This window comes from Triplophysa rosa, linkage group LG10, assembly GCF_024868665.1.
Source record: "Triplophysa rosa linkage group LG10, Trosa_1v2, whole genome shotgun sequence".
In the NCBI taxonomy this organism is placed as follows: domain Eukaryota; kingdom Metazoa; phylum Chordata; class Actinopteri; order Cypriniformes; family Nemacheilidae; genus Triplophysa; species Triplophysa rosa.
Genome location: NC_079899.1, coordinates 20699832 through 20723147, shown reverse-complemented (window position 1 = coordinate 20723147; position 23316 = coordinate 20699832). Strand labels below are relative to the sequence as shown.

The 23316-nt window shown below is 42.2% G+C and overlaps 1 protein-coding gene across 3 annotated transcripts in view; it reads left to right on the top strand.

Annotated features, from left to right (window-relative positions):
• Positions 1-23316, top strand: part of bcl11ba (BCL11 transcription factor B a) — a 49117-nt gene that overhangs the window by 6423 nt on the left and 19378 nt on the right. For 2 of the 3 annotated variants that reach the window (XM_057343385.1, XM_057343387.1), the window contains exon 2: positions 6422-6815. In XM_057343385.1, coding sequence (XP_057199368.1) covers positions 6422-6815 — 394 coding nt within the window. The remainder of the gene's footprint in view (positions 1-6421; positions 6816-23316) is intronic. The other variant, XM_057343386.1, reaches the window with a different exon arrangement.

Here is a 23316-nt window from a genome sequence, read left to right as displayed (position 1 = left end):
ATACGTATGCCTGTCTGTCAGTAGAAATGCATCAAGGCAGCGGAATCAAAAGTGGGCATATCAATGCAAGCTTGATTTATGAGACACAGCGGCCCTTAATGGTGGCTTGGATGTTTGACGTCGCACAGCTGGCTGAGTTCTGACCGGCTCCGGTTCCTGAGCTTCTGCGCAGATCCGTGCCTAAGAGCCAACGCGCTCATCTGTGTTTCTGCGACTGTGATATACGTACTGTCTTTGTTCTGAATGTATTTCATTAGAAAGCAAAGCTTTGCAGAACCAGAAAAAGAGATTCAGGTGATACGTAGTCATTCAAGGTAACCATAATTCCTCCTTCCTTGTGAAAACATTAGGTATTATCTCCCAGATGAGTGGCAGCGATGCTTAGACAGGCTCCCGGTGGACATCATCATGTTAATCTCTTTTTACCTGCAAGACGACTCGTTTTCTGTATTCTTCCCTTTTTTAATTAAACAACGAGCCGCAGTGTCCGAGGATCACGCGTTTAAGATTCCGCCGCTGCGGCGTGCCGCGATGATCCCTGATCTCCTCTTGTTAACAGCTTCATTTGCACACGCACAGCGCTCTGCTCTCATTTGCTCGTGTTTTAAAACCTCGCCGAGGCGCTTTGCATCTGCAAGGAAACGTTCTGCAAGACCCACGCTGCAACTGAATATCCCGGACGAGTCGTTGTCTTTCTCTTCATGGTTTTAGAAAGCCTTAAGGCTAAGAAACTCCAAAATCAGAGCGAGACTAAAAAACCATTTGTGTCCCATGTGGAAGTTTGTTTTAGGTTCTAAAAAAGAATAAATGGACAGATTGATCAAACCAAACACAGAGAGGTATGGTCGTCAGAGAAGACTTGAAAGCATGAGAAAACAGGAGAAACTAGTGGCCTAGCTTGTCAAACGTTAGGTGGAGGTTTGCGGCTTCTCTTTGAGCGCTGGTGCGCTTGACTGTAGGTTACAGATTAATGGCAGCCTAATTAATTCCTGATAAATTCCTGCTGCTGCGTGTGAACACGTGTACACGCGCATGTGTCACGCGCTCCCTTTGCACGCACGGCAGACATGCAATGATCGAAAAGACGTCTTCCGCCAGCTTGCTACCTTCTCGCCGACCTGTTTGTTTGTTTGTTTGCATGCCGTCTGAGTGAAGCGCTCACACAAAATCCAGCCTGTCCTACTGTCACAGTTTCCCCTCACAAACATTCATTCACAAACACTGAGGCCTGCATCCCTGTTATGCTGCTCGGGGTGGGTTGTGTTACACGTGGTGGGGTATTTCAGAGTTGGAGTTTGTGGGTTGGTGTGGTCAGGTTTGTGTAGGTAGCAGCGCAAATAGCTAAGCCCCCACCCACCGTCTCTGCTCTCGTGCAGCTCGGCCTGATGGGAAACAGAGCAAAATGATGCACAAACAGTAAAGCGGAGCTTTTATTGTTTGATTAGGGCCTTTCTCTGGCTTTCATTTTCAGCGCGCTCTCCCTACGTGCACCCAGTGAATGACTTTAATTGGCCCGGGGAAAATCTTTATATCTGGACAGCATTAAAAAGTCTTTCAAGATTTAAATAGGAAAATTTATGGACCCAGTAAAAACAATATGAAATCCGTTAAATGGTGTGTGCGTTGTCTAATTAGGCCTTAACTGTAGCTATGTCTAAAAAAACCCTGTCTTTCTTATATCAATATGCAGAAGGAAGCCAAGTAACGCAGAGCATTAACATTGGTTTGCGAGTCGTGTTTGTTACCGTGAACGCACACGCAGGATGAAAGTTACGTTACGTAACACGCAGACCTTTGTGTTTTAGGAGGGAAACCCAGGCTGTACCGTGATCAGCCAAATACCTGTCAACAGCAATTTTGTTCCACTCGCAAACAAAAAGATTCAGTAAGTATGAGTCAGACGGGCCCCTTAACAATGGTGCGTAAATCCAGGAGGGAATAGAAAAAAAGCCCTAGACGGTTTATAAACATGAATTGCGGCGCTTTCATTTTTAAAAGCCTTGTCTTGATTTGATGTTTTACTGAAATCCTATTAGTGTGCATTCTGAATCATATAGGCATTTTAGGTAAATGAGAATATCACAAGAGGCTGTTTATATTTTAGTGTCATTGGATTGTAGCTAATTACAGGATGTCAATAAGCAAGGCGCTGCATGAAAAATGACTATTTTTATCTTTTTAAATGTCAGAAAAATGATTATGCCTGTCATGCAAATTTACGATTTCACTTTATATAATCTTTTTATAGCAATATATGTTTTTTGTAAGGCTTTCTTACTTCAACTGTCCTTCTCACTATCGTGCTCTCCGGCTGCCAGAGAGTGCTTGATAAAGACAAATAACGTTTGACATTTCGGTGGCCCTGATAGAATTATATGGAGTATTTGTTGAGGGATCAGAGAAAATCATGAGCTGTAATGTTACCTTGGTGACAGCATTGTTATCGCTGGTGGATGAGAGTGTGTGTGTGACTGTGAGGAATGGCACACTCTCACCTGTTTGCCTACAGCAGGAAACACACACCGTTGGATCAGGCCTGCATAGTTCATTTTCTTATATGGCCATCAGAATGGTTACACAATATACGAAGGCGATGAAATTCTCTTTTTAAGTGTTTGACTGACCTTTGGATTCATTCGGACTTTAAGGGCAAGTCTGTGAACGTCACGTGTGTTTACATGATTACAACACCTGGTGTGTGTATATGTGTGTGTGTGTGTGTGTGCATACGGGGGTCCCTTCTTTTGAAGTGCGTACTAGCGGCATTGCTTGCAAGCAGCGTGTTTCCTGTGGTTGGCACAGTCTGAGCAAATGATGTGGATGGAGAGAGAGAATTTCAGCTGCGTTCGTTCTTTACTCAGTTTTTTTTCTTCTGCTGTCACTTTGATTCAGTTCTGTGCCAGACCTATGACACATTAAACTAACGCTTTCCACCAGCATACCTCAAATTCTCTCCCACCGTACTGAGAGGCTACGGTCTCACTTTTGCCTTTCATTACACAATCTGAGATCTTATAACGGCTTATGCCTTTTTTATCATATAAAATATAACCTGCTTACATGTTAATGTTTAAAAAAGTGCACAGGTCTTTGTTGTCTTGTAAACTTGTAAATAATAGAAATTTACCTCTTCCTGTGGTGGGGTGTGTGTGTGTGTGTGTGTGTGTGTGTGTGCGCACCTCCGCTGTTGCAGCTTCCCAGGATGCACAAATGCGTGACACACATAGACACACAAACCGACACACATGCACACCTATTGCTCATGCCTGCAAGCCATTTCAATTTATTGGTTCAGATGCACAAGCTTTTGTGCATGTGCTCACAGGTGCGGATGTATTTGATGTATGTTAAACAGTTGCACTAAGCCTCCCCCAATTACAGAAAAATGTACTTACAGTGGGGTCCAAACGTCCACATTAAAATGATTTTTTATATTTTATGTTTTTTTTTAAATATGTAAAATGACGTAGGAATATTTAAGATTCTGCAGTATTCTCATATCACGCTGGGATAACATGGATCATCAGGTTTTGCATGAACTTGTGGAGTCCATGCCAGCTCAAATGCTGCTGTCATTAAAGCAAAAAGGAAAAATATATAAATGCTAAGAAATTCAGAAATTGATCTTTTTTATTTAGACTCAAATTTGACTTGAAATAAATTGTAATGCAAAAAATTGTATTAAATAAAAAAAAATACCGTAGAGACATTTTCATTTGCAGTCTCAGACTTTTGCCCCCCGCTGCATAAGTTCACATTATAAATGTAATGCTTTCATTGTTTTGTTAAAATGCTATGTCAATGAAAAATGTACACAATTTGAAATTAATAAACATAAATCTTATTTGTAATTAAAAATAGACAAGTTTGTGCTATAGTAGGTAGTCAAGGGCACAGTTACATTTCAGTTTATTAGTTGCATATGAAGTATATTAGGATGTTCACAGCCTCTAAGCGTGCAAGTCTTTCGCTGTTTATTTACATAGATGAACTGTAGACTAATTTAATGCACAGATGGCCTAATTTTACCCAGAGGGGTCTTTTTCTCCCCTGCTATATATAAGTGGGGGCCTCAGTTTGTGTTTGGGGAGCAGGGGGTGTGGAAGTACCTTAGTCATCTTTAGTCATTTCCTTCATTATAATCAATTTGAATCGCATATTATTTGCATGTATCGATTAACAGGATGGCCATCAAACATATCGAATGCATCCTCTGAAACAGATAACAGGGTTTGGTGTTTTCGTTTCATCTCGCGTTCTGGACTTGACATTACAAATCTGTCCGCATTCATAATTTGGACCGCGGACAAATTGCAGATGGATGCGCAGGCTGCTCGTAATTTATCATTGAAAATTAGGCGGTTCCTCTGGGAGATGTAAACAGGGCTACCTGCGCTGTGCGAGCAGAGCGCTTCTTTCCTTCTTCTTTGTCTCAGTGCGCGTCCGTCTCCTGTCTCCACGGTTTGCCACACATTGCGTTCTCGTGTGATTCGTGCCCTCTCGAAATAAAAACATTAAAACATACTTATCAATTAGATGCTAATTTGCCATGTACGCTGTCAGATTGTTTCACGGATAAAACAGCTGATGTTTGTTCTTTAGTGTTTGACAGTTTGAGAATCCCTCTCGTCTTTGCCTTAACAGATTCATGTGCGCTTCAAAAATCCACACCTGCTCGCTGTGTGGCTTTAAGTGTTGCTACGATTGTGTTTTTGTTGTTTCTTTTACTCCATCTTTTTTTGCTTTCACCCAAATCATGCAGCGTGTTGAGCAGGGACAGCATGAAAGCACTGACAGGAAGTCGAGGAGTGTAAAGTGGCAGTCAGAGAGGTGTTTGTCTAGATCTTATGATTAGTATGGCTCAAGGATAAGCTGTCAAATGTAACATCAACAGAGCTGTCTGTCAGGGGGTCCCGAGAGGGCTTTGTCAAGGGCCTCTACTGTCTTTGATAACTGCTCTCGCGCCTGGCACCGGGCTACAAAGGGCCGATTGTGGCCGCGTGCTGAAAGGTGAGGATGAAATTTCAAAATGGAGGCCCGAGGTTGACCGGTGTACGCTGCGGTTTCCAGAGCCCGCCGTTCCTCGTTGTTTATCTAGGTGACAGAATCAACCAGAAGATATGCAGGGCCTCTTGCTCTCATGGTTGTGCAAATATCTCTCACAGCCAAAACTGAGCCCTTAGCCCCCCTCCTCTTCTCTTTTCTCTTTTTTTCTCCTTTCACACTCACTGTCTTTCTTTTTCAGGTCTGGCTGTCTCATTCTCAGCCTCACAAGTACTGTATTGTATATTAATAACAGTGCCTTGCTGTTGGGTCTTGGCCTCACGTATGGATGTTTATCAAAAGTTGGCTGGGTACAGGACAGAACATGCCGAAAAGGGAGAGGTGCCTTGTGTGTGGCCACTGGGATGATTCTGTTGACGTCTGCCTTTATTCTTTGCTCTGAAAGTTTAGTGTGAATGTCTTGGGACGTAGGTGAACTGTTAAATGGGCCCCAGTATTCATTTCCTTTATTTTAACAAGCTGCCAAATGCCAAAATGCTAAACTCAGCTTCAAAATGTGTGATTATGTCGCACGTTCCACTCCATTTATGTTTGATTTAAATTTTCTCCATTGATGTGTTTCAGGCAGGTTTATTCGGCAGTTAGTAAGAACGTATACTAATGGATCTGCCATCAATAAAATATGAGGAACTGATACAGTTATACAAATACAGATACAGATGCAAATTATGATCAAGTGACTCTTACAATGTATTTAACTTTTGAAGTGGTGTTTTTTCAAGTGAACATACTTGCATTTAGCAGATGCTTTTATTCGAAGCGACTTTTTAAAGTATACGTTTTTAAACCAGGATATGTTTCACTTCACAATATTTAGTAAAACAAAATATTCAGCTGAAAATAATGTCGAAAGGGACGGGAATTTCTACTGGAAATTGATCGAATCATGATCTTGTGAAGCACTGTGAATCCTTAAAAATGTTTACATTTTAATTTCTGCCTTTGAAGTCAAATTAAAATGATGCCTAAACTACAATTTGAACATTTCTTGCACTTTTTTTGACCATTTTAATACAATTGCAATCTTGAAAAAAATCTAGAAAAAAATAAATTAAGGAGAGATTAAACGTACACGTTACATGGGTGTGAACAAAGATGTTGTTATTGATTCATCTTTATCATTTTTTACAGTATATGATGTTATTGATTACGATTATTTTGCTCCGCCCACAAGGCCTTCTTTACATCAGCAGAAAGGAAAGTTGTTTTGGGGGCGTTGAAAAAGTTGCTACATTTTAATAACATTTTTCTCAAAGATCGAAGATTTTTTTATAGATTTTGAAGGAGTCAGTTAATAAGGTCAGTTTTGATTTGGTTTTGTCTTCAAGCTCAAAGTGCATCTTTATTTCTCTCACAGCAGAAGCTGAACATGTGGATGCCGGACTGGCCATGGACGATCTCCACTCTCACCCTCACCCGCTGCTGGATCCCAGCATGCCCGGGCCTCTGCCCCCCGGCCTGGGTGACCACGACCTCCTCACCTGCGGCCAGTGCCAACTAACCTTTCCGTTGGGAGACATCCTGCTCTTCATCGAGCACAAGAAAAAACAGTGCCAGTCGCTGACGGCCGGCCACGGCTGCTACGACAAGATGGCGGACCGCAACAGCCCCTCGCCGCCCCGCGCCGAGCTAAGGAAAGTGGTGGAACCGGTCGAAATTGGAATCCAGGTGACACCAGAGGAAGAGGACGAGAGACTGTTTACGCCCCCAAAAGGAATTTGCCCTAAGCAAGAAAGTGGTCTGGCAGGTAGGTCAAACTATCTCCGGTGTGTCACAAAGAAAAGTTTTTAAAGCTGTGCGATCAGTGACGCTAAGTAAAAATGCACACCAGTGCGGATTCTAATTCAGACGCACATACACGCGAGGAACACGCACACACAGCCCGCAGAGTTTTAGACAAAAAGGAGACACACACTCATTTACCGCGGTAGGACTCTGGGCGTCCTGTAGTGATTGTGATACCGTTCATCTCAGAGCCTCAAGAGAGATTGTTTTTCCTTTAGCTGATTTCATTAGGGGAGCCTACGCCGCACAGAGTGAAACATCACATTACTGACTGAAAATCCTAAAACCCCCTGAAGGACTCTGGTAGTTGAAACAAATTGTGCAAGACGTGACAGAGATCTCACCCCACTTCCATGGAGAAATCCAGCCTGAGCCATCTGCTTAAAAGGTGAAAAGCTCATTAAAATTCAAATACTCAACAACAACAACAAAAAAAACAGAGAGAGAGAGAGAGAGAGGGAGGGAGAGAGAGAGGGAGGGAGGGAGGGAGGGAGAAGTAGAGTAGGATTAAAAGAGTGAGCTTCCTATTGAATGAGGTAAAGAGGCAGTTTAGTTTAGTCCAGCTGTAGGGAGAGAACTCTCACAGTTATCTTGCAAAACAGCGCAGTCAAGTCCTTCACAAGACGCCTGAGGGATCATGGGAAATGGGTCTCATAAAATAATATTCTAGGTTGGACAAAGTTACCGGGGGAAACGCAGGGGAGAGGCTTATGACACTGCCTCGGTTTTTTAATAACGTCGTTTTTTAATGCCTCACAATCCTTATTTGTGAAAGTTACCCGCGGCATCGGAGACAATTTATTCCGCGCCACCACAATGCCTCACGTATTTAAATGTCTCAAATAATGAGGCCGCTAAAATTACTCGCTACCTCACATGATGTAGGGCAGACGCGACTCTGAGACTGACTGACTGACTGGCTGCTCACAGTGTGTTGGCGGCAGTTGTGAAATATGATGCAGGCGTACGCGCCGTGTTACGCGCAAGTCGTTCAACTATGCACTTCGTCATAAAGCACTGACTGGAGAGAGTCACAAGCGTGTGTTTCGTCAACCACACGATTCGCTTCAATATGTGGTGCTGTGCTTTTTCTCCTACATTTTGTACTGTTCTTGGGCTTTTTGTTAGACGACACAAATTGCTGGTTATCCAGAATGATAAGTTTGATTCTTTAGAAAAATATATTTTGTATTTTGAAGTACAAATTGATTTATATGTTCATCTATTTATTTATTACACAATGCATGATCTCTTTATTTTGTCTCGCATGCCTTATAAACTTAATGTTAAAAAGACCATTTTAATCTTATTTAAACTTCATAATCTCAATAACGGGCTATTAAAATAAGAGGTAAACATTTGCCTTTGTGAATCACATTGAGTTAGAGTACATTTTAAACCTTTCATTTATTCAGGGCAGGAGAGAGATGCAGTAGCGAGAGAGGAACGTAGTTACGGCGGATGAAACGTCTTGTGAAAGTGATTAAGACGCTTGAATGTCAGTCCGTGCACGCGGCTAAACACTCACAGGCTGCCTTGTATTCATAATTGCCTCCCAGCAGGTTAAAGTATTCTTTTATGCTAAACCTTTCCTGTTCCATTTGTTCTCGACGTGAGACAAAATGACGTGCAAAAAACACTCAGCCACTCCGCCTCGAAAAAAGCAATGGCGCCCTTGCTTGGAAAAGCGCAGATCATTTTTCACAAATTTATTTCCCCCTATAATATATCCATCTGCCAGCTTCAAGTGGAGAAATGAGGGAGAGTGTGAGAATGCACAGTAGCCATTACAAAGTTATTTGTATTAGTCATTCGTTTCACCCTGAACTCGTGTCTTTTCTATGCAAATTAAACTGATTTTATTTTGCCGCTTATTTACAAAAGTAGGCTATTTACAGTGTATGGTGCAATGGTAATATTTTATAAATAAATAGATATTCAATTAAAAGTGATGTTTTTGTACATTTCTATTCATTGTTTCAGCAGTTACATAGAATCCACCGCAAATCTCACATGTCAACCTCCATCCCATCATCCCCTCCTGCGTGATTCACCAATCATCATCTCAGGTCCCACTTCCTAAAACTAACGGCCCAATATCACGCCTCATATCTCGCGGCACGTTATGGCCCTTTAAGAAAAAGAAAATAATCTGTGTGATTCTTTGTTTTTGGCTGACTGAAAGTACTAACACAATATGCACAAACGGCAGTTTCATTAAGTCATACCTAACTGTTCTCTGGAGACGGCGTAATGATAACTAAACGTCGCGTCTTTGATCTGGAAAACGCATAATCAGTGGAAAAGTCCTCGTGATAAAGCATTCTGATTACAGAAATAGCTTTTAGCGATAATTCTCCCAGTGGCTTTTTCTTTATTAGTGAGTATGAAAAAGTCAGCGTTATCTATGACAATATGTAGCAGCCATAGAAGAGGAACCACTTGAGGGTTGAATTCAATATTTCCCACATAAATATCAGTAGGACACGGGCATTGTATTGCCACTTAACCGCCTTAAGTTTCAGTGGAATTTAATTATATTTAATAGCCCTAATTAAATAAAATATGACATTCTGCATACCCTCAGGCAACAGAAGCTTCTGCTGGGGGCATACGGAGGGCCAGAGTCACCGGAGCCCCCCTTATGTCGCACAGCTAGTTTAAAACAGTTTAGTGGTACTAAAAAACAGGGCCTTGAAAAGGCTAGCTGTAGCCATTGTGCACCACTAAGCAATCTAAATGCAAAATAAATAAATAAGTGCATAAATAAACAAATAAATAAGACATTTACTGCTGCTTAATGCATGTAGATGGCTTAGCCTGCTGAAGCTGGTCAGGCATTTAATGGTACTTGTTATTTAATTATAGATTGATCTCAGATAGAGGTGCTATGAACCACAGAGTGTTTGCAGTTTCATTGTACTAAAGCCGGTTGCTGTGTGGATGCTTTAATTAAAGAGGAATAATGTATGTGTGATATGAATAATACACCATCTCATGAACCTCCAACAAGAGAATGCCATAACCAAACGATATTAAATTGATTTTTTAGACACTTGAATCTCTTGGAGGGTTTACTATAATATATATATATATACACACACACACACACATGCACACACGCACGCACGCACACACACACACACTATATATTATATAACACGTACAGTATGTTGTTGTAATATATCTGTATATCTATATCTTTCTTTCTATCTATCTATCTATCTATCTATCTATCTATCTATCTATCTATCTATCTATCTATCTATCTATCTATCTATCTATCTATCTATCTATCTATCTATCTGTCTGTCTGTCTGTCTGTCTGTCTGTCTGTCTGTCTGTCTGTCTGTCTGTCTGTATATCTTTATATATATACAGTATATATATATATATATATATATATTGCTACTGTCCTTCTGAACTTCTCCATATTTTGTTATTTGTATTATTTGCAATTATTATGAGTCCCCCTTCATGTTTGTCAATAGGTTTTGCAAATATCTAACCAATAAAAAGTATTAAGAAGTGCTTGTCATGTTTGACAACACAATATTTAATAATTTAAAAAGTACAGTGTTTTTCCATTCCTTGAAAAACAGCAAACTTGGACACCTGAGGTTTTAGAAGGACAGGGACAAATTATTATATATTATATTATATTATATAATTTTTATATATTTTTCTCTTCTATTGTTTTATTGATTGTATGCTTGTTTATTCCATGTGTAACTCTGTGTTGTTGTTTGTGTCGCACTGCTTTTCTTTATCTTGGCCAGGTCGCAGTTGTAAATGAGAACTTGTTCTCAACTAGCTTACCTGGTTAAATAAAGGTGAAATAAAAAAATTAAAAAAAATATTATATGAGAGAGAGAGACAGAGAGAGAGAGAGAGAGAGAGAGAGAGAGAGAGAGTGTGTCATTTTTAAGGCACCTTATAAAACTGGGTTTACAAAGTTTTTACAGAAGACGTAGAAATCTACTTTCACATACATAGAATGACACGAACAATTAAAATAATAAGATAAAAAAAAGTGAATGTCTGAAAATAAATACATTTTAAACGGCTTTGGCAATTCAGCTATAACAATTTCATTTAAATATTTTTAAGAATTCTTAGCTCTTACTAGCAAAAATAGCACAAATCTAATAACCAGCACAAACTTTAACCTTGTAAAATGTATAGAAGAAAATAAAAATAAAATGGTGTCAATCTCGGTTTGTGTTCTACGGCATCCAACAGTGACGGATAGTGTTTTTAGTTTGTAAAGAAACTGAATTAGACCGAGTGTAAATAGTGAGTGTAAATAGATCCTTATTTCTCCAAGTGTTTGGTGTTGGTTGGAATCGAGCTCTTGTCAGTCTGTGAGTGTGGTGATGTGGCTGTGTACCATTCCAAACCAGCACTGCATTTGAGGTTAGCTTAAATATCAGTACGCAAATACAAGTGACAAATAGGAAGTAAACATTTCCTACAGAGCTGTTTTGGTTATTTCAGCTCTGCTCTAAATCAATGCGTCAACCGGACTCAGAAATGTGTAGAAATGTGTGGATCTATTCGAAACAGAGACTAAAAATATAACCAGGCTTTTGCATTAGTGCAGAATTTAAAAGCTCTCAGACTGCATCACCTAAGATGATAACTCGCATTTTATCACGACAGGAACCATAGGTTGTACCCACTGTATGTTGTTTGGCGAGATGGGCTCCTGTTCCTTTCATGGCTTCTTTCTCTCTCTCTCTCTCTCCCTCTCGTCATCTCTCTCTCCTCGTGCCATCCAAGCACATTCGCACTGCTTTACACGTCTAACAAGTGCTGCGACGGGGAGTTATTTCTGACCCTTGGCTCACCAGATCGCCGTGGTGAATATTTCATGAGACATGCTATATTTATAAAGAAATTTACCTCAAACACTCCTCTATCACTCCACGTCTCCTTGTGCCTGTCCCTCGCCCCCCTTCGCTTCTGAGCACACACCTGCCATTAACGCATTCTCAAGAGCCGTTTGTATGTGTGTTATGCAAATCGATTCATCACATGCCGTATCGTTTGATTTCTGGGGCACAGCACCCTCAATATCAACGTATTTTATAGTCACAGATTCATTTCCGGAGCTGTAATTCATTAATCACACATACAGATAAGTTCTATTGTGGGAACGTAATATAATTGTAATGTACTTCAGGTTTTATTGATGAAACATCAAGTGCGCCCATCATATCTCAAGCGTGTGGCTGTGGTATATTTCTCTACCGTGGAGGTACATCGGGAGGTAGAAACCAGTTCTGGCTTCAGCGATACTAAGCTCGGCCAGCCGGTTCCTGTTACGTGCCTTCAACTTCCTACCTATTTTTGAGGCTTTGCCCAGAAAGATTTGTTTCGGCAGAGTTTCACTTGGAGTGGTGTTGTGCCAGCAAAGTTTGCCAGCTTTGTATTTCAGCTATGCAAAGGTGCATGATGTGCTTTGTTTCGAATGGCAGCGTTTATATAGAGTTTAGGGTGTTGGCTGTGTCTTTATTAACCAGGTTCACATAGTTCCGAGAATTTCCCTTAATAGAGATCCAGCACGAGCCAGTCCGTCTTGCATGTACGGTTCATAATTTCTCAGAGGTAACGTCTAAATTCAATATTTGCAGAGCGCATTAGAGAGAGCGCGCACTGGCCATTAGACGGTTTACACTGTTATCAAACTGCCTGATTTTTGATTGCATCAAAAGATTATGTATTTTCTTATTTTCTGCCCAGCGGAGGCGTGCATGTACAGACCAGAATAAACAGATATTTGGATCCTCCCTCGCTGCGCAGAGCATCTCAATCGAGGGTACACGTCTCTCGCTCAGAATCAACATATACACTGGGAGGCCCCTTCAATAAATAATGACACAACACGGGCGCAGAGATATCGAAAACATGTTTCCCATAATATGACACACATGCCATTTTTTCAATTAAGATTCACAAAGGCTTGGCAGGGAGACAGACTGGTGCAGGGGCTATGCCTGAATCAGTGTTCGGCGGTAGATGTGTGTTTGATTTAATGGCCTGGTTCAGGCACATTACTCTTGCGTTTTCTTTTTTTCTTGTTGTTGTTTCAATAAAGCCCGAAGTGCAGGACCAAGCGACCATTTTGAAGGGGTAATTACCCACTTTCGCCTTTTTACTTTCTATCCGTTTAACATTTAAGCTTTAAATTCTTACTTAAAATGTGTCAACTTTCTTATTTTTTTCCAAGCATGCTTTTCAAATAAAATGCCAGTGTGTGACGCAGGCCTGATGCATATTTAATGACGCTGCGAGTGTACCATTGAAGTTCAAGATGCCTAACCAAACACGCGAGGAACTTGTTTGTCATGCTTTGAAAGCTCACAGGACTAGATGTACTCATGACCAGACGATGCACAAATATAAACCTTTTAACACTTAAGATGAGCTCTCTTAAGTTCTCGACACCATCGTGTGTGTTTATTGGTGTGTACTTTGGGGAGTTTAAATATGCATTAATAGTATGTTTATCTGCATGTGGGAAACTGTAAATACTGACTTTAACAGCATGCAGGGCTGTTGCTGTACATTTACAAATTGATGCAGTTTTACATAAGCAAGCTCTCCAGATCTTTTTCCGTTTCCATAAAGTAAATAAAGTTGAGCGTCTGGTTTTAGCAACATCTCTGTTAATTGACGCTTGCGGCCCATCCTTCCCGAGTTATGACACAGTGTGACACTTTGCTTTGGTAAAGCAAACTTTAATTTCTCCCCCTCCGTGTTTTATCCGCTACTTCAAAATTCAGGAAGGTGCTACCTTTACTTGGCTTTTGAAATGCTTTCCAAATCCTCGTATTTGGGCTGTGTCCAGCAGCGGCAAGAACAGGAAAAGCCAGAAGGAATGAGATGCAGAGAAGGAGAAAACAGTTTTAGACATTAATAGACCATAAAAACCCAAAGCTGCATCCGTGTTGTTCTTAGCATCTTGAAATCCTTCTCCGATTTTTGCCTCGTTGCCTTTCTCAGTTAATCACTTTGCATGCGCTCATTTAAATATTAAAATTTTCTTTAATCATCAAAGCCAGTGAGCCTCATGCATATTCATATTTGCAACCCCCCGCCACACACACACGCGCAGACACACACTTCCCCCAGAATTACAGGTTCATTACCTCGCTCCAAAGCCAAACAGTCATTACCAAGAGCCAGCTTTTTAATTGCGGATGCCTGGCCATCATCGCCTTACTGCTAAGATTTAAACTTCCATAAGAATATGAAAAGATGCGATTTGCCCAAGTTCAAAATAACTTAACATACTTGTACATTCTGCCTTGAAAAAGTGGAGAGAGAGAGAGAGAGAGAGGGAGAGAGAGAGAGAGAGAGAGAGAGAGAGAGAGAGAGAGAGAGAGAGAGAGAAAAACCTGTTCTCTGGCTGGAGCTCTGAATATTTGTCAAGAGGCCTGACGAAAGTTGCATTTGCATAATGACTTTGTAGTTCTGCATTAATAAAATTTGCATATGAAGCCGTGTTAATTACTCCTGATCAGGCTTTTTTGCATTCATGCATGGTAATTTTCTGCGACTTGCGAGAATTGATGTCCTGGCGTCAGGGCTGTGATTGGTGGCAGTGGTGCTTGTGGATGTGGGGTTTTGTGTGTGCGCGTGTTTGCGTTTTGGGGGGGTCAGGCGGAGAAGGAAGGGGAGACGACGGCGGATGTACCGGGGAGAAAGAGAAGATAGCGTGTTTTGTGTCTTTGTGCGGCTTCTTTATTGCATCCCTCTCGCTGTTCTCAGATATCTCCTGTAATTGGTGTAAGAAAAAGAGCAGTCGTTTAAACGGCATTTTATGTAATGAAACGTCATAAAGCGAGCAGAAGAAAACAGCCCTTCAACTGCAGACAGGCATTTCGAATCTATTGTTTAGCCTATTTATTTCTAAACGATACAACTATTCTTGGCATCAGAGCGCCTCTGCGTCTTTACCATTTGAATGGAGGACGTTGTCAGAATGGATGGTTTTTAGCCAAGCGGAAAAAAGGGATCGTTTGCCTTCTTAATTTTCATTTTCTTCCAGATCTTCTTGTTCCTCGTTCTTTCCTCCTCCTCCTCATTTTCTCCTGCTCATTTTTAGTCTCACACCTGATTGGTTCAATCTAGTCTTATTGCTAGAATGCAATTAAAGCCCATTTTTACGAGTCGGTTTCCTCCTCGGTTTACTCAGCGTCAGCTTATGTGATCTTTTTTCATTGCAAACCTGATAAAATGTTTTTAAATGTCTCACTTGCGGAGTTCTCTCTCTCTGTGTGTGTGTTTTATTTTTTTTAATAACCCAGTATTTTACCTTTGAAATGAGCTCCATTTATTCAATCCGCAGAGCTTCGCCTTTATTTAAGCACATCAATTTGTACACGTTTAACTAATGTTACCTTTCCACTGATTTTTCTTTTTCGCTTTTGTCAGAGCCCTGCTGGGTTCAAGCATTTGCCTATGGAATTTTGGCCCTTTGCTTGTGGTTTGGCAACGGCATCACAAGGGAGCCTGTGTGTGTGTGCGTGTGTGTCCTCACTAGCAGCACAAGCATAACTGAGAAGTGAGTATTTGTGTGCGCTCTTTTCTTTTTTATAAACTGGTGGTCTCCTTGTCATTTTGATATAGCGACAGAATTAAACACAACTTTTAGCAGCATGAGGATTCTGGGGCTGGATCCAAAACAAAGAGATGTGTTTCGCGCCAACAGACGGTCAGCATATGAGCGCTATGCTGTAATGCACAGTGTGTGTGACAGCTTTGGCATACCTGGAGCCCGGCTCTTTCTAAATGCTGCCACGTGTGACATTAATGTTGTGATAATGGCCGAAACACCTTTAAACCCTCAAGGGCAGAGTAGTCGGACCCAGTCAATCTTCCTGCTCGTGTTACTGTACACTCAATAGAGGATGGCTTAGGAGAGGGATTCTTTCGATTCTTTCGATTTTTTTTCTTAAATTAGTAAATGGGAAAGTAGAGCATTATTGGATTTCTCATTGGGTTCAATATGAGTCGATGAGTTTTTATGGTATATGTTGCAGAACGCTGGTTAAGAATCAAGCGTTTAAAGATATCATGTAACACATTTTACCCATTTTAAAAGATTAAATTGGCAGATTTCATTATAAATATTTAAATCACACGTGAGCTCTCTTAATATTCAAATTGTCTTTCTTAGACAGCACAGATGTTGGATAAAGAATAAAAGCAAACTTTTAAAAGCCTATTATCAGTTTTATCTTAATAAAGTGACAGCTTTCACAGCAATCTGTAAAGAAGTAAACAATGCCCTCCTACTGTAATTGCGAGAGTGTAATCTTATGTGCTCTGGACTGCGTACAAGCTTTAAGAGGTTACTGTATCCCACATGAAGACATCAAACGGTCCCTCTGCCACTTTGTGGCTGTCCTATGGCGTGATTTTAGTCTCTCCCAACCGCAGGCAGGGAATAAACTTGTCACTAATTTGGATTGCGAGCGCTGGCAGGACTCTTGCACACGCTGGTGGCTTTCGCCCTCACGCTGGTCTTTGTTTTATTTATTTTTTCCTTTTCTTTTATAGAGATGCTCTGCGAAACACAAGCACACAGACTTTCCCCGCGCCGCTTGTGCGGAATTATTCAAGGTAACCAACAGCTTTTAAATCCTCTCAAGATTTTAGACTTGAAGCCACTTCTCAAATACATATACGGAAGTATTTTATCTTTATTTGTTTAGCTCGGTCCTCCTCCCGCAGGTTGGAAAGCTTGTTGTGCTATTCAGGAAAAAACCGAGCACCGCTTGCCTTTTGCATATCGTTACGGAGACTCCATCGGACTGACAGTGTTTGTTTTGTGAACTAGTCTCCATGAAGATTTGAATTTGTAAAGCGGGGGAGATGCCGGGGACGAGAGCGTATTGTAAGCCCCTAGGGCTGGGTCTAAGCGGGCCTGGATGCCAGCGCCAGTATACCTCCCCGCAAAGCCGCTTTGGCAAAAGTGGATTGGCGGCGCGAACAATGGGGCGGATGTAGAAGGCAGTGGACAGGATGGGATTACCAGGTTAGCACAGGTTCCTCCTCGCGTTCGCGAGTTCTCTCGGGCCGCTTGGGGTTTTGACACAGCACGTCTGAAGGAATTAGTCCATCTCGAAGGTTTAAATCCGAGCAGTCTCTCAAGCCTGGAACATTTCCCACAGAAGGGTGTTGCCATTTAGCAGGAGAAATCACCACTTAACAAAAGCTAATTTTTTCCTCTGTTAGCTCGGGAGGATTAGGGGCCAGTGGTTGAATAATACAAAGTTTGTGGATCGTGTGGAGAGGTGGAGGAAAAAGCTGTTAAGAGTGAAATTAAAGCCCGGTGACAATTTACGCAGGGGCTGTTTGTCACCGCTGAAGGTAGGAAGCGTGGCGGAACGCGTTCGGGCGGACTCAGGCGCTCTGCGCATGCTGCCGTGTGCTGGCGGGAAGCGCAGCTTGACGAATGCGTGTTGATCCCCTTGTTTAGGGGGTTTTAAGTCTACCCAATTTCACATGCTAACGGTCGCAGAGCAGGGCCCTAGACATTCCACCCTGCCAGAGTGATGGCTCTAGCCACTTTAAGCTGAAATGCATCTTGCAATATTGATATTTGTTCCCAGGGGTCTCTCTCTTTCTTTTCCCCTCCGCCTTTCTTGTCCTTGCCTCATACCGTCCTCAGCCTTTCTTCCTTTGAAACCTCCGGCATGTAAAGCAGCAAAATGCCAGGCCTGCGTGGATATGGCAGACCTATAATCATGCTTCTCTTACAGTAATTGCTCTCGTCTGTGGAGTTTAGAGAAAGAGCACTATCAAAGCGCTGGCTGGAGCGGAGGATCACGGGCTGGCATCGTTCGACCGTCCCACGAGACACTCACGGGTTAACCCCTTCTCCCCCGTCTCACCACGAGAAACCGAATGGCATTTGGTGTACATTAGAGCGCTTTTCAGACTTTCCATCCATACTGTTTTGGTTTGCCGCACGGAGAGTTTCAGGGTTTATTTCGTACTTCTGTGCGGCTGAATCTGGTGCTATTTTTCTGTTTACTTTACACTCGGGACTGTCTGGGTGGCAGCGTGGTAAAACAAGAGCGGGTGTCTGCTTTCACTAAGAGCCGCATTCCGCTCAATTACTCATCAGTGGCTCGGGTTTATGCGTTTAATCCAACCTCTGTCTGTATGAAAACACAATGAGCTTCGAATTATTCCCTTCCAAAAAACACCAGCAGTGGCCTCTTTAATCTATTGAAACAACATGGCTGCCTGCGCTAGCGTTTGCTTGACTAAGAATCAGTTGTATATTTTAATAATCACGTCTTGAAGTCCGGCAGCTAAAGCCGGCGAATAGCTGCGCGTGTGTGATAATTTTACAACAGGGACAAAAGCCGCTGTTGTTGAAACCTGTTGGAAGGCCAAAGCCACCCATTGGCAAGCTAATTTATTTGCAAGCTCAAGGACCTTTTAGGTGTAAACAATGCTGGACCTAAGCCAATCTCAGTCACTTATTGTGCTTTAATGTACGCTGTTCTGATTAGAAGTAGGAAAATAAATCACTTTCTTCAGCGCTGCACTCAAAAGCCACCAGAGGAACCCGCTAGTTAATCCAGTGAAATTGCTCATGGCGGTTGAGTGGGGTAAAGGAGAAAGTCTTGTTATTTTAAGATGGCACCCCTGTTGTCTATGAAGAGAGGTGTTAATAAATCTGGCATGACTTGAAGGAAAAATTGAAGATGAAAGGCATGTCTTTCAGGTAATTGAGACACTTTTATTTTGTTACCCTCTCCAGACTCTTCGTTAGTCCGTCCGGTTTTCTAAGCAAAGCATTATTTGCACATGGGCAGTAAGGGCTGTTGTGTTAGGCCACCCTGCAATCGTGATAATAGTGTCATACTTGCAAGATACAGTAAGTGTATCATTTTCTTGTGTCCCATGTGGTTCTGTCTTGGTCGGGAGAGATCAGTAGACTGCCGGCTGGGAGCGTTGCTCTGTCCGCAGTCTGTGGCTGCTGTTGTTGGAAGAGGATGCCATGTGGAATTTTTCCTCTGGCGGAACTCTGGCCATCTGCCTAATTTGAAAGTGAGAGGTAGCATGTGAAATTAAATTAAATGAAGGCCAGTGCATCAGTCCAGTCTAATTGGAGCTGGAGAGTCAACTTTCTCTCTTTTTCTCTATTCCAAAAAACACTGCCAGTCTTAGTCTCTCTCTCTCTCTCTCTCTCTCTCTCTGTCTCTCTGTCACACACGCACGCACGCGCACACACACGCACACACACACACACATGTTGGGTTTCCATGTTTTATGGGGACATTCCATACACTCAATGGTTTTTATACTGTACAAACTATATATCATATTCCCTACCCCTAACCCACCCCCTAAACCTAACAATCACACAAAACTTTCTGCTCTTTTAGATTTTCAAAAAAGTTAATTCTGTATGATTTATAAGCTTGTTTCCTTATGGGGACCAAAAAATGTCCCCACAAGGACAAGGATTTAGGATATTGCCATCTTTGTGGGGACATTTTGTCCCCATACCATAGGGTTTACCCTTCCCACACACACACACACACACACACTCTCACTTTCAAACAGATGCTCTCTCTCTCTCAGATAGGACAGATAGAAATCAGATAGGAATCACAAGGTTAAATGAGCATCATTAGAGTTAATCAGCAAAGCTGAAATAAGGCGGAAGGTAATCGACCTCGTCTTCAGATGGTAGTGATATCAATCAACTCTGTTAAAACCTGGAGGTGTAAAATGATTGGTGTAAGGTCCATCTGTAAATCTAAGCAGCACTTTTTTTATGAAACCTTGTTTCCTGCACTTTTATGCATGTGCAAATACAATCACAATTCATTTCCTCGGCCCACCGTAAAGCCAAGAAGAACAAGTCAAAAATGAGCATTCGGTGTCGATTCACAGAACATCGTCGTCTTATTCCAAGTCCGCCAACTTGTGGTATGGTTTCGAACCCTCTCATCGAACCAGTGTCATCCGCGCAATTACAACCCTCAACGTCTGAAATGCGCCTGGACGCCCCAGCTGGCACGTCTCCCCGCCTGCCCCCTGCACATTTCTACACACACATCACAGGGACCTTTTATAGCGCCTTGCTCTCTTTGTGAAGAGATTGCTGAATGCCCGGCTTTTTATAGTTACATTTAAAGGGAGCTGGATGCCTGGCCCAGCTGGGGCTCATTATGGTATACGCCATCCAAAAATGCACGTGTAATTAATTCACTCACACAAGCCCCCATCTTCTCTGACTACCTCAGCTCCCAACACCCGCCTGGCCTCCTCTCCCCTCCTGCACCTCGGAGGGACTCCTCCGCGGACCGCACAAGTCTAGGCTCGAGATCAATAACCCGACCGAGAAATATACGCATGCGGATCCCCCACCGAAATCCAAGGGCCGAACTGGCAGAAAGCATTTGGCTTTTAGTAATTTCCGGTTGATGTAGGCTAAAAGAGAATGAATCATTATCCTTTCGCTACACACAAAGGCTTTTATTCTGTCTCTTTTCTCTGGGTTTTGTTCCTGTGCTCCTCTTCTGGGTGTTCGAGACACTTTGACGTTTTTTTTTCGGCCCGGGCTCTACCACAGCAGAGCCAGAATCAAGGGATAGACGGTCGGTTTTAGCTCTTATTGTGACATCGTTCCCAACCAGATTCTCTCGAATTAAATGACTAGCTCGGCTATTGCAATTTTTTGAAATAAATTTTTTTCTCGACCGAGGTAGTGCCAGGAGCCATCTCTCTCTCTCTCTCTGACAGTGAGCTTTTTTCAGTTTTTTGGTGTTGGATGGTCTCGCGTTAAGCCCTCCTTGACGGCATGGACTCGGGCAACCTAGTTAAATGTTTTAGTGTGTTTACCTTCTCATTTGCTAAATCCACACTGCGCTTTATATCCACTAATTTGACCTGCACTTAAAATGGGGTACAGCGCTGAGCTGAAGTGTCGTGCTGGCACGTTTCCTCTGTGTTACTTGTTGTCTTGTTAATTATTACAATTTACTAGATTAATTAGATTTCTCAGGGTGTCAGTGTACTAACACAGAGTATATGGGGGTTTCTGTAACTTGAGGGCACTTTCATGTCCCAGAAGTAAATGTTTCTTCAAACTGATATATTTGGACGGTTTATAATAAGAAGGTCACTTAAAACTTTTTCCTAAAACTTTTCAAATTATTTTATTGCGAAACCTTGAATGGGTACTTATTACATCTCTGGCATTAAATGAGCGTGCCATAATTTCACCACAAAATAAATATAAATTTTTTGTATGAAGTAAGCCCTAGCAAGACAAAGGAATTGGTCATTTTATTTAAAAAAATGTTTGAAATGTCAATTAATCTAACACAGAATATAAATCAAGCACAAGACATCATTTTAAATCTGTTAGAATTTAAACTTTGGTGAAATGAAAATGAAAAAAAATCTCAAAAATCACAATCCACAGTAAATAAACTAGCAAGAGTGTTTTAAGATTTTTCTTTTTTTAAAGGATGACGAATGCCCATAGTTGAAGAAGCACCCAGATAGTTTGTCTTTAAAACATGCTGATCAAACAGTCCCTTGAATTGAGTCCCACTGTTTATAATGTGCCGGAGTGTCAACGGTCTACCATCGAGAAGCGAGCAGTTTGATGTTTCGAGTCCTTCTTTCGCTGAGGACAGGGTTTTGGGAGGAGAGAAGGGGGCGTTCAAGGAGCTCTGTTTCTGGCAAATGAAAACAGATTGGACTGGTTATGGGAGAGGGCCTGGTTTCAGTTATGCTGGAGACAGGCATACTGTGTGAATGCCATACCCCCCACTACCACCACCCTATCCTCCGTTTACAGTCTCTGACATGTTTTTTCCAGCATTACTTTCTGCTGCGCACTTTTCTTAAGCTTCCATTTTTTCAAGCATTTTTTTCCAGACCCTGGAATTAAACAGAAGGAGAGCCGCTCGCCGGAGCTCTCCTGTAATCGTGCTTACAGTTTCAAGACGTTTATTTTCGATGTCGGGGACAAAAGTGTGTTGCAACACAAAATCGCGCTCACAAGGAGCATTTTTGAGCATGTAGTTTGACACGCTGCGCATGCCAGGTTCATGCCGCCGGGAGTCATGTGATTATCATTATCTCGTTGACAACGGGGCCATTTTACAACTTGGGCTCACTGTTATAATCATCCCTCGTGAAAATGTTTTCTTTGCGCTGACATGGAGGGGTACTTTGTTTATGTTGACTGGAGCACACGGTTTCTCATATTATTTTGTCTAGCCGAAGTCTATCCAGATATGGATATCAAAACATTAGGTTGGGGAAGACGTAAACCTGTGTCGTTTGCTAATTGTGGCTACATCATAGTCCTCCGCGTCTGGCCCACCTCTGTGATTTAAATGTTTCACGCAGATGTCATTTAGTTAAGGGATTGTTTCGCGTTGCTCTAAAATAACATTTACATTCGGTTGCACCACGGCCGAACGCTGTGGAAATCAAGTGCTTGTGCAATTAGTGGGGTTTCACAAGCCGTTCCTTCCCGGTCTGAAGTACAGAATGGGCCTGGACACAATGGCTGGCGCTATTATGGGGCGCATTCGGTACGCCTGATTAAATTTTACAGGTACTTGTTAAAGCGAGCCTTTCACACTCCCGACCGCTTGATGATGGGAAGCACCTAGCACACAGTTTGTGTGTGTGTGTGTTTCATAACCCCCGTGGTCCGACGGTCTCTGCTGTCCCGTGTCTCTGTGCAGTCCATCAGGTGCAGCATGTGTGTGATCAGGCCCTTATAAGGGCCGTTTATAATAGAGGACACGCACCCATCCCTCCCCCAGCCCCACTCTAACCCGTGTCTGGTCTGAATCTGCTCTCCCAGGACACTGCTCGCCAGTTCTCTCTGTCTTTACAGTGTAAACACAGAGACCTCGGCCAGAGCTCATGGACGCTGACTTCTAAATCACATAAACATGCACACACAGGTTTGTATTATACTGTGCCTTCTGTTTACTTCTATTCTTACGTTTCATCAACATTTCAATCTAACCCTTTAAGTTGAAATGTGAACTTTTATGTTAAAATACTTTCTCCCATCCCAGTTGAATATACAGCGACAGCTATAAGTGAGCCATTTGTAGATCGATTTCACCAGAAAGTGTAAACACTACGGTGCTATCATAACATTGCTCTGTGTTTTGTGGATCCCGACCAGCCCAGCACAGAAACATTGGCTAAACCAATAGCGTAAGTTTGGGGTGCACCTCACTCAAATTTCCCCCAGGCAGGCATCTTTACACCTTACTGCTGAGTAAATAACGCTGCCCAACCTCAAACCAAAACCAAATACTTTTTTGCTGTACCGCGGGAGCCATTTTTACCGCCCACTGCTGAGGCCGAGTGTAAATGTGTTTAGGGCTCCACTCAGTCAGACTGAAACTATACCAGGGAAATTTTCACGGCTCAGAGGTTGTTTTT